We start from the raw sequence: 12,240 nt of genomic DNA on the forward strand, positions 1-12,240 counted from the left end.
GTATAATCTAATAAAGACAGAATATATTTAGTACACCACCTTAGCGAATAGAAACAACTGATATATAACACAAAATGTGGCATAATCTAATAATGATGAGATTATACCACTTTATTCATTGATTGACATAATATGTTGTACATGATAGGTGTATTTTTGCTTCCATATGTATGTCAAGTAAGTTCTTGTGACGAAGCACAACTCATAAAACTCATCTGTCTTCTCATGCTGTAGAGTAAATTTTTTAGAAAAAAATGAAAATCCAACCATAATTGCGATTCCATATTTGAAATTTTGATAAAACTTCTAGTGATAAGTTGAAACTTGACGAAGTCACAATACGGTCCTTGAAAATCGTCAGGCAAATGTTAACGAGATGGCAAGAGAGCTCCACATCTCTCACGAGTTCGTTCGAGTCATTTTGGTGAATATTTTGGGTATAAAATGCGTTAATGATCAACTTGTCCCTTCGGAGTTCTGTTTGCCATATTGTGGCACTTGCGTGAGAACATCCTGCGAAAACGGCCAGAATTGTTGAAGAGCAATGCATGGATTTTACAAAATGATAATGCACCATCGCATCAAGCCACGAGTATGACCGAATTTAAATCCAAAAAAGCATTGAATACCATCGATTCACCACCGTATTCACCAGATTTGGCTCCGTGTGATTTTTTTTTGTTCCCAAAACTCAAACTGCCGCTTCCCTGGAATCCATTTTCTGTCGATCGAAGAGATAAAACAAAACTTGGTGAAGAAGATGAAGACCATCCCAAAAACTGCTACGAGAAATATTCGAGAACTGGAAAAATCGTTGGCTTAAATGTATTACCATACACCTGGTGGGGAATACTTTGAAGGCGAGAAAATAAATATTGATAAATAATTAAATATTTTGCCTTTTGTTTAGAATTTACGGGTACATTTTCACAATGTATCTGCCAGGCGGGAGACTTCTCAATTGGCCTGTTAGACTTAGCTTCCACCGTTCGTCATTTATACTCTTCGGAAAAAAATATTTCAATGTCCCGTCGAAGACCATATCTAATGAGTATATGTAGTATAGAGGCGTTCGAGTAGTATTACGCCTTGCATCAACTTCTTTTAAGCACGAACTCTAATCTATGTAGATATATAAATAGATCCTGTCATAAAATTACTTTCTTCGCCAATAAGAAACAATACACGCTTTGGTTTCGTGTCCTTAGAAGTTTTCTAAGCACCAAACTTTATTTATTTTATTGATTTATTCAGTTAATAATATTATTAGTACTAGATGTTATTCTTTTTATTTTAATTTCTTGAGAGACCGTTAGTACATTAGACTAGAAACTTAGGCGTAGGTTAAGTATTTTGATAGCATCATTGTATTCCCGTTAAAGTAATAGTATATAGTATTGAATTAATATTTTTCTAAATATGATAGTTACATATATTAGGTTTCAGCTCGTGGCTGGTGATAGCTACGTAAGTGCAACAGAATTATTTTTTTTTTTTAATTTTCCAAAAGTGATTTAAAGAACACTGTGCATAGTTTGGGTTAAATGTTTTGGCTGCGTTGGACGCAAGCACAATTTTCTTAAAATTTTTCAGTTGAAATATATAAGTTTCACAAATTTACTCGACACTACACCACCGCGGCCGCTCATCACTAATACATTCCTTTGCAACATTGCTGCGAATTTTTCTGTTTTCTCGACCAAAAGGCCTTGAAGCGCTGCTTGAAGTTGCCACGCCATTTCGCGCAAGTGCGAGCTGCCGCAGCATGCGTCACGTTTCATTTCGACTCATCTGTGGAGTCGAAACGCGCTTTCTTTGATTTATCACCAGCAGCCTCGCTTTCTTCAGTCAGCTCCGCATTTTCCACATTCTCCGCTGCACCATTCTCAATAGCCTTGGCGTCTTTCTCCGCAGTTGTGGCAGTGGTGCCGAAGTAAGCGCCGGTCGGTTCAATATCCACCAAACGCTCCACGTCGTCCAGTGGTGGCGGTGGTGGTACAATAATTGTCAGGACGCCATCGGTGGAACGCGTAGCTTTTGCCAAAGTGGCATCGTAATTCCTTGGTAATTTATATTTGCGCGTAAATTCACGTGTAATGCAGAATTTACTCTTCTCACCGCGGTCGTCCTTTTGCTTGCCCGCCAAAATAACGGTGTCATTGTTGCGCACCTTCAAGACGAGCTCGTCATCGCGGAAATGGTGCACATCGATGACAACCTTAAAGGTGCCCTTGCCATTGCTGTCCGGCTCATCGCCCGTCTCGATGGCCACACGACTAGCCAAGCACGAGCGATGACACCAAGGTCCATCGTCCGACCAGTGATGCATATGCCAGTCGCGCGCACACACATCCACATCGTAGTTGTGATGTGTGAAGGTCGACTTCCAGCGACGCGATGTCGGACACCTTGCATGATAGCTGAAGCTATCGAAAGGCCAGAGGCGCGTGGATGGCCAGTGCCAGAAGTGATCGTGCGGCCAATCCCAGTCATAGTCCCAATGTATGGGCATGTTGCTGTTGACCTACTGTATCGCTTACGTACTTCGTTTTTGTTGTTATCGCACGTTTTACGCCTCGCTGCGCGCCGGCATGAACGTCGTCGTCGTTATCGTATTTTCCTATCGTTGCCGATGTCGTTTCGTTCGATTTTTACTTTTTTTATGTTTTAGTTTCGCTGGTGTAGTTGTGGTTGCCGTTATGCAGCGACAACCAGAATTTTTTGGACGCGGCGCCAAAAAAAGTGTTGTCACCACCGCTCACGGCTCGTGCCAAGTTCGTACTGAATCGAGTGCGCGTTGAACAATTGGCAATGAAGCCTTCGCCTTCGCAAACTATGCGCTGGAATGCGAGGTGAATTTCATGCCAAACAAGCATTCATTATTTTACTTTCTAGTTAACTAGTTATGCAAAAATGTTGTCGTTAGGTAAAGGGCTGAACTTGCTTGAGGTTAAGGCAGTACGAAACTGTGGTGCTGTTTACTAGTCAACGCTGATGCTAATTATGTCGTAACTAAGGCGAAAGCAAAAAGTGATAAATCAGGAAGCTACTGGAACAATTTGAGTTGTGGTGCGACTTTGAGTTTCGAATTGAGTAGTTTTAAGGCTTAAGCTTTTTTGCTTGTATTTCTGGGTTTAGGAAGGAATTGAGTTCGATAATGAGCTCAAAGTAAAATAAGAGGCTGGGGATGAGCTGAGGTTAATGTTGTGGTTAAGATTACATTTTAAATTGAAGTTATTGCTGAGATTAAAATCACTGTTAATCATAGGAATATGATAGAGGGAGATTCAGAAGATTGAGGTTGAGAGTGGGGCTAAATTAGAGCTTCAGATAGAAGTTGAAATGGAGGTAGAGGTTGAGGTTTATCATGAGGTTGAAGTTAAGACTAAGATTGAGGTAGAGGTTGAGGTTTATCATGAGGTTGAAGTTGAGACTAAGATTGAGATTGAAGTTGAGGTTGAGTTTGAGGTTGAGGTCGAGGTTGAGGTTGAGATTGAGGTTGAGGTTGAGGTTGAGGTTGAGGTTGAGGTTATGGTTAAGATTAAGGTTGAGGTTGAGATTGAGATTGAGGTAAAGATTGAGATTGGTATTGATATTGGGACTGAGATTTAGGTTAATATTGAGGTTGAAATTGAGTTTGAGATTGAGGATGAGGTTGAGGTTGAGGTTGAGGTTGAGGTTGAGGTTGAGGTTGAGGTTATGGTTAAGATTAAGGTTAAGGTTGAGATTGAGATTGAGATTGAGATTAAGATTGACATTGAAATTGAGATTGAGATTGAGATTGAGGTTGACGTTGAGGTTGAGATTGGAAATGCGTTTCAGATTGATATTAAAATCAAAACTGGGATTGATATTGTGATTGAGATTGAAATTGAGGTTGAAGCTGAGACTGTGTGTAAGATAAGGTTCAATTTTTGAATAAGAAATGTAATGCAGTGATAAATACAAATTGGTCTTCCGGCTTGAATTCGAAGAATATGTTGAGATTGTGTGTTTATCTCCTTTCTTTTGAGTTTTATTTTCTATTTGAGTTGGAAATTGGTGACTTTTGGCTTTCTACCAGTTACTAACTGAGTTGCGCATGGAAATGCAAAATCACTGTTAATACACCTATCTGTATACATATGTACAGTTGTATTTCCGCGTTCCATTGTTTGATCAATAATCGAATTTCGGAATAACAAGCACAGCAAACTAAACAGCGTTTAACTTTGCTCAGTGGGCCGTGACAGTTCAGCGCTTAAGTTTCCGGTCTACCAAAAGTTATAGACAACCACACAAACACAATCAGATAACGCTATATACTAATATGTATGTATGTGTACATTGTGGATATGCACTCTTATGCCGGTATATGGCGTCTGAGTGTACCAACGGTACACATATGCAACCATTTAGAGCTTTCTGGTGCTTCGGTATAACCAAGACACGTACCGCGTACGCTTTGCACCACTCCCAGTGGGCAACAGCAATATGCGCGAGCGGCCAAGCGATACAGTTAGAAGGCATGTAAGCATGTAAGCATGTAAGTAGGTAATAGCGTTGCGGTAAGCGAAACGCTCTTCGGAGCTTTGCGCTCATCTTTTCGTGTAGTGAATTTACACGCTTAACTTTCGCCGCGGAAGTGTAACTAATGAAATTCGTGACCTTTGAGATAGAAAAACAGCACAGTAGCAGTAACCACTCGTTGCAATGTTAGGCGAAAGTCGAGAGCAAAAAGTGGAAGATACATGCAGCATATGTACTGAGTAAAAAGTAAAGACACGAAGTTCGCTAGAAATGTTAGAATTTGTGTGGTAAATTTTATAAAATATATGTATATGCATGTATGTGTGTGATTACAAATTAGAATTTTTTAAACACACTAAAGCTTTGTAATGCGGATACAAAGCTATGAAGCATGTAGAAGAGAATGTGTGTGTGAGAATGTTTAGATGGCGTGACTCTTTCTGCTATTCAACAGCAAGAACTATCAGACGCATAGACAGTTTAGTGATTGGTCGGAAATTAGATAATATACTTGAATGCTATTTATTTTCAAAACGCCTGGCGACAGCTGGACGCACTGGGACAATATGGCAAGGCAGCAAGGAAGCTGCGTTATCGAGTAATGTCAAAACAATGTAAAAATTATATTAAATAGAAAAAAATAAAATGAAGGACTTTAAGAAATTAATAAATGAAGCTAAAGTAGTGTTGTGTGTCCAAGTTTTAAGTTTTATAGAAACAATTATATTCAGATTTTTTGCGTAAACGTTGGCTTGGATTGCACCGAAGCCAAAATACAAAAGTAGTTTGATGGGTCACTTTATATGGCCGCTATATGATACAGTAGTCCCATCTGAACTATTTGTTCTGAGGTTTCTCCGTTGCCTTAGAAAATAATCCATACAAAATTTCGTGAAGATATATCATGAAATGAAAAAGTTTTCCATACAAGCACTCGATTCCGATCGCTCACTTTATATGGCAGCTATATGCTATAGTGGTCCGATAGCGGTCATTCCGACAAATAGGCAGTTCTTTGAGGTGAAAAGAACGTTTGCCGAATTTCAGATCGATATCTCAAAAACTGAGGGATTAGTTTGCATAAATACAAAAAGACGGACTTGGTTAAATCGACTCAGCTCGTCATGCTGAATTTGTATATATCTTTCATATGGTTGCAGAAGTTTTCTTGGAGTATTACAAACATCGCGATAAACTTAATATTCCTATTCAGGGAATAATAGTATGTGGGCATTGACTTGGACTTTGTCAGAACTATTTTGAAACTTGCTTTTAGTATGAAAAGTTAAAAATATGTTCCCTTTTTTCGTGAAAGTAATGTATAGGTGTATTTTGTAATGGAAATCGTGTGGGATATTATTAAGAAAATGAACGATTAAAACGAACATTTCCATATTCTAAAGCCCAAAAGGCTTCTAAGAATTTATTCGCCATCATTAGCGAATACAGCTATTTAATTCACAGCTGGGCTTCACTTTGAATAATTATTACTTAAGTAAATGCTTTAAGGTTTAAAACTGTATTAAAACTGGTATTAACTCTGATCAATACGAGCTCAATTAGTAAGCAACTTGGAGCTCATTTTAATAAAATATATATCTAGTAATTACTTCACTGAGTGTGTTTTGCTAGTTTCAGATCGGCGTTAAGGCGGATAGCCGGGCAGACAGATTTGATGTTTCAATTTTGTTTTCGCAAAAGAAAGTTTTCGAACTACCATATGAAGTAATGACTCCAACTTGCCTTCCTCCACATAATACCCAACAAGACGACTGGCCTCGCCGCATTGCAGTCTATGATCTTATCGAATTCGGATGAAGGTTTTCGAGTTCTTTTTATTCTCTGAAACTCTTTTGATGTGGTCAGGCTTAGCCGTTTGGCAACAAACCGGAAAAGGTCAGCAGAACTCTGGCCCATTTTTAGTGTGATGATAAGGAAACAAGAAATCTTCATATCTTTGCAAATATATGCTATTTGTATTGTCTCATTAGCCAAAGTCCTGTCGACAAATTGAATCTTCTTTGAGGCATTTGGGCATATTTATTAGGAATTTGATTATGACTTCCAACAGTAACAAATAAAACCGATTTCCAACATTGAGAAATCTGCACTCACCAATTTTTTATACAGAAGAGCACTTTATAATTTTATTCAATCATTAGATAATAGTTCTTCCCAGTAAGTAAAGGGTGATCCATTTCGAGGTTCCTTACTTAAGAAAAGAACTCAGAATCTTCAAACCTATTGGTGAAAGTTTATTATCATTCATCATTCGAAGGAACATTCTTCGACATTTATTTTTCTTAATAATAGAAATTTCAATTTTTCTGTTTTTCGGAGCAGGTGAGGTCTGACTATTTAATTGGGTGCTCTTCAGCAGCCCCACTGTCAAATGGAAAGTCTTACTGTGCTTGGGGATACAAAAATTAAGGTGTCATGCGAACTGGTCAACCTGGCTGGGGGTTTTTGCTTTCCCAATAGGCCTTCTAAATTTCTAAGTGCATCGTCAGATATCCACTTTACCTATCTGTCCAGATATAACTTCACCTCAGCTCCATTTTCAATAATTCTTTGCTATAAATATAGCTGAGTCTCGGTGGTGTCTATTTAAATTCAAACAGAATGATTTCTTAAATCTTGTAAGACTAACGCTCTGTGAAATTGTCAAGATGTATAATTAGCAGAGACTATAGAAAATCTTGTATGTTAGAGCAAAGTTTTTTAAGTGAAATATAATCGCAATTATGGTCGAGGGTCGAGGGATATCTTGAGGTTGTACATACAAAACTTTTTGCATTGATGGACCTCATCAAAATCAAGTGCTGGCTCAGAGAGGACATACTTAATAGAGTTAGGGGATTTTGTTTCCGATTGTGTCACGATAAGCCGCCTAAAGACTTAAGTGCCTCGTCAGACATTCACTTTCTACCTACCTATCTAGATATAACTTCACCGAAATTCTCTCTTTAACAAGTATTTATTGTCAATATTTTATTACCATACTTTCATTCAACAACTTCTCTGAATAAATACAAATACATATACTACATACATACTCGTATAACAGTACAGCATGTGTTCCCACTTTATGTTCACCCTTTGGCCCACTTTAGGAATTTCTGCCACATCAAAGTAGCCAGGCGAGAACGCATTTTATTTTGTTTGCCATTGAATAATGTTAACGCATTGCAAGTTAAGAATAAATCTGTGCCTTCAATTGATCACATTGGCTATTGCAGCAGTAATCGATGTATGTGGATGTGCTCGGTCACAGCTGCGCTCTGGATGAGTTCAGTGGCTGAGCTTTGCGGTTGAATAAAGATGCAGCAGCCGCACCGGCAACGGCAACGGCAGCATGGAGCATGAATGTATTCAACGCCAGCTCGCTCCACTTCAAAGCATACCAATAAAGAGTAATGCGGAAGAAAAATGTCAGTTATTCGCACGCACACACACATACATACACAATTTGCAGCTAGTAATACGCTTTCGGTTGAAAAAATTTACTTTTGGTTCGATTTTTATTCTGCATTTTACGAGCTTCGCCCTTTTTGGGTTCGCTCTCATAGCCGTTGGGGTTTATATACTTTGCACTCATTCCTACTCCATTTGGTTCGTAACGTTCTCCATATGGTTCCGAAAATATGCACGAATGTTTTAACATGACAGCCGCCAAGCTCATTGGCATCTTGAACGCACGGTTTATTGATGCGCAATGTTCGCAACAGAAGTCGTAAAACACAAATTGAACATTGCGTTCCAGCAATTTATATGCGATAGGTGAAAGGTTTGTGTATAACGCGTTCAGTGATCAATCAATCAATCGTGAAGTCACAAAGAAGAAGTAATTTGTTTCACAAGTTATTAAGTTCCACAGGTTTCGCTACCCTTAAATAAGAATCTGAGGAAATCAACATAATTTCTAAATTTCTATGGGTTGTCAGATATTAAGGAATAATTTATGTTAAATCATTTATTTTGAGGCTTTAGGCACTTCAGGCTTTAAATTTGCTTTAGATATTCCTACAAGAGATCATCTATGAAGGGGTCTTTTATCTACAATTATTTGTTAAGCTAATATATTGGTTCGACTTTGGTATTAAAGTGGCATATAGGGATGAAATCAGTTACTATAGTACTTCTGTAAGTGAATTTGCGCTCTTCTGGATACGGAGAGAAATAAGTGCTGTATGCCGTGTGTCTCAAGTTATATATCTATCTGTTATATCTAGTGGCAAGTAAAAAACAAAAATCTTTTTTTGTGATAATTTTTTTTTAATTCTTTCTAAAAAGTCAGTTCTAAAAACAAGATCAGTGAGATTTTTCTGTGTAAAATTATCCGAAATCCAAAAACAAAAAAAATTAAAAATAAAAAAAGTTCGAAAAATGTACGAGTACAAAAAATTTTGTTTTTTCAAAAAAAAAAAAACAAGTAAGGAAGGATTAAGTTCGGGTGTCACCGAACATTTATACTCTCGCAAGATCAGTTTCATTATACGATTTTTTTCTCTACCGTATTTGTGTAAATTATTCCGAATCATCCAATGTTTATACTCGTATTATACAAACAAAAAAAAATTTCAAAATTTCGTATATGTCAAAAGAAAATATTATCCGAAATTGAATGTAGTCCTGAGATATGGTTTTTGGTCCATAAGTGGGCGAGGCCACGCCCATTTTCAATTTTTAAAAAAAGCCTTGATGCAGCTTCCTTCTGCAATTTCTTCCGTAAAATTTAGTGTGTCTAACGTTTTTTGCTTGTCGGTTAACGCACTTTAAGTGATTTTCAACATAACGTTTGTATGGGAGATGGGTGGGTTATAATGCGATTTCTTCCATTTTTGAACTTTATATGGAAATGCCTGAAGAAAACGACTCTGTAGAGTTTGGTTGACATAGCTATAGTAGTTTCAGAGATATGTACAAATAACTTAACACTTTTCCAAAAAAATTACGTCCGAATATGCCCCTCCCTAATGCGATCCCTTGCGCCAAATTTCACTTTAATATCTTTATTTATGGCTTAGTTATGACACTTTATAGGTTTTCGGTTTCCGCCATTTTGTGCGTGTGGCAGGGTGCCGATTTTACCCATCTTCGAACTTAACATTCTTATGGAGCCAAGAAATACGTGTACCAAGTTTCATCATGATATCTCAATTTTTACTCAACGTTACAGCTTGCACGGACGGACGGACAGACGGACAGACACAGACATCCGGATTCTCAACTCTACTCGTCACCCTGATCACTTTGGTATATATAGCCCTATATCTGACTCTTTTGACTGGAGTTTTAGGACTTACAAACAACCGTTATGTGAACAAAACTATAATACTCTCTTTAGCAACTTTGTTGCGAGAGTATAAAAATTCTAATACTCGTGCGCTCATATTTTCGACAGTATTTGTCGGTTCAGCTTTCAATTTCGGGCATTATTTTCAAATATTTGTATGAACATTCGAAATGCATGCATAAATAAAATTCGATTTTGTGAAAATCGCATGTGGATATAACCTATTAAAGCGGGCAGTGTCATTTGGGTTGCGACTTTGCTGTAATATGGTATGTGACTTCGCTAAAAACAATGTGGACTACAATTAGGGGACTTGGAGGCAGATGAGTTTAAAAAATACTGTCTGAAATATTGTACACGTATTCTTCTCTCGACAAAATGCTCTTTTGTCGGATCCGCCGATATCTCACTATATCTTATAGCTGTCATACAAACCGATCAATCAAACTCAAGTCCTTGTATGAAAAACTTGTTTTATTGAAAATATATCTTCACGAAATATGGCATAAAGATAGTGCTATAAAGTCCATATATTACTCAGATCTGATTACTAAAGCATATAGCTGCCATGTAATAATGTCGGTCCAACTCAAGCCCTTGTATGGAAAATTTGTATATCTGATAGTGTATGGATTTTTATCCAAGACAGCGCTAGAATCTAGAAACATATCGTTCAGATCGGATCATTTAAAATCGACAAAAATCATGTTCTTTTCTGAAAAACTTTTTATTGAGCACTTATCCTTAAGAAATTTGGAACAGATAATATTTCAAGGCAACCCGAATAACTCCGAACGTATTGCTTAGAGCAGATCGCACTAGTTTATCGCCGGCATATAAACGGAACGATCAAAATTGAGTTCTTCCTTAAACACATTTTTCATTTCGAACTACTATGCTGCTGATATAACTATTACAAAATCAAGAAAAATAACTGTTTTTCTTGGTATGACTCATTAAAGACTAATTTTCGCTTTCGGCTCAACTTTCTCGATGAAGCGAACATTCCCTGAAGTTCAATAACGGTCATTCACACTGTAATGTACACTTGATTGCTAAAATACCTAAGGAAACATAGAATCTAATATGTATACAAAAATATATGGCATATATAGCAATATAAGCATTTCGAAAATTCCAACAATGCAATAAATGCTCGTCATTCCTATATTCACCCAGCAAAATAATTGTTTGCGTCTATTAGATTTTGTTACCAAAACCGTTATGCAAATTTTAATATTGATTGATGTCAAGTACTGCTATACAATTTCAATATTTTTGGGTTAATTGTGAGCAGCTGTAGCAATAATAAAGGCATTCAACCTTTATGAACACGCACACAGAGGCAAACGTGTCTGAATTGTTCGAAATATGCATAACAGTGATGTTGAGGTAAATACGATATATGTGGGTGTATATAGTAGGTAGGTGTGCATATCGAAATGTGAATAAATATTTGCATTACTGAATATGGATATATGTATGAAAACAAGAGCCATCTAAGCAATATAAACATGTTATTGGTTATGCATTGAGCATAAATCAATTTATGAGCAGAAATACATACGAGTATAACTATATACTATATCTTTGTACATATATGTACTTTAGGGTAACCGTTATTTCTGAAGTTGATTTTGTTTTACAGAACACTGAAATTTTAGTTTTTTCTGCAAAGTAAACAATTTTTTTTTTGAATTTAAACCTACTTCGAATCATGTGCCTTTTCCCATGTATATAAGGTAACATGGAAAAATTTGATATTTTGCATTACAAAAGTAAAGCTACAATTTTGCAAAAGCGATATTCCAATATAATATTTTCAGCGCTCCAAAACATTAATATAAACTTTTTTCATCAAAGCTTTCGTTTAAAAGTTATATGCAGTTAAAATTAGGCATCTAATGGACTGTTCATACAGTACACCATGCCGTATGATCAACCTAGAAGTTATAAAGCAACAGTATAAAGCAAAACTGAAATTTCAAGACAACAAACAAAAAATTCAAAGAAAACAAGGAAAACTAACATATACTTGCAAATAAGGAGCACCCTAGTGTACCTACATCCAACAACTACCTTTGTTATTACTAAATTTCCATGCACCTGTCATTTAAATTGATTGTCTATTTGCACAATTGCTCTTTTCCCAAAGTTCTACCAACAAACAATGGAGGAAATGGACGGATTTGTAAATACAACTACATAAATATTTCTATTAAAATTTGTAAGTACAACAATACTATACACATACACATATATTTCCAATAAAATTTCAGTAGCGTTTATTTATATACAAGGTGGTTTCCAAAGTAAACAGGACTTTTTGAGTCAAACGCCTCTTGGTGGCGGCATCTATATGTGCGTTAGAATCTACTATCTTTGTCGATTCTTCAGTGAGAAATTCATAACATTTTATTAATTGGAAGTGAAAT

The 12,240-nt window shown here is 36.7% G+C and overlaps 2 protein-coding genes across 2 annotated transcripts in view; both read right to left on the bottom strand.

Annotated features, from left to right (window-relative positions):
• The window catches only part of LOC120768553, a 352,878-nt gene that overhangs the window by 145,754 nt on the left and 194,884 nt on the right, over nt 1-12,240 (bottom strand). The window lies entirely within an intron of this gene.
• LOC120768555 (heat shock protein 27) lies at nt 1,190-2,929 on the bottom strand. The gene has a single exon (XM_040095299.1). The coding sequence runs from the start codon at nt 2,510-2,512 to the stop codon at nt 1,778-1,780; it is 735 nt and encodes a 244-aa protein (XP_039951233.1). The 5' UTR covers nt 2,513-2,929; the 3' UTR covers nt 1,190-1,777.

Source organism: Bactrocera tryoni, chromosome 2 (genome assembly GCF_016617805.1).
Source record: "Bactrocera tryoni isolate S06 chromosome 2, CSIRO_BtryS06_freeze2, whole genome shotgun sequence".
Classification (NCBI taxonomy): Eukaryota; Metazoa; Arthropoda; class Insecta; order Diptera; family Tephritidae; genus Bactrocera; species Bactrocera tryoni.

Bases quoted from the DNA above. Each gene is read 5' to 3' on its own strand.
- LOC120768555 (XM_040095299.1), bottom strand. From the start codon at position 2,512: ATGCCCATACATTGGGACTATGACTGGGATTGGCCGCACGATCACTTC.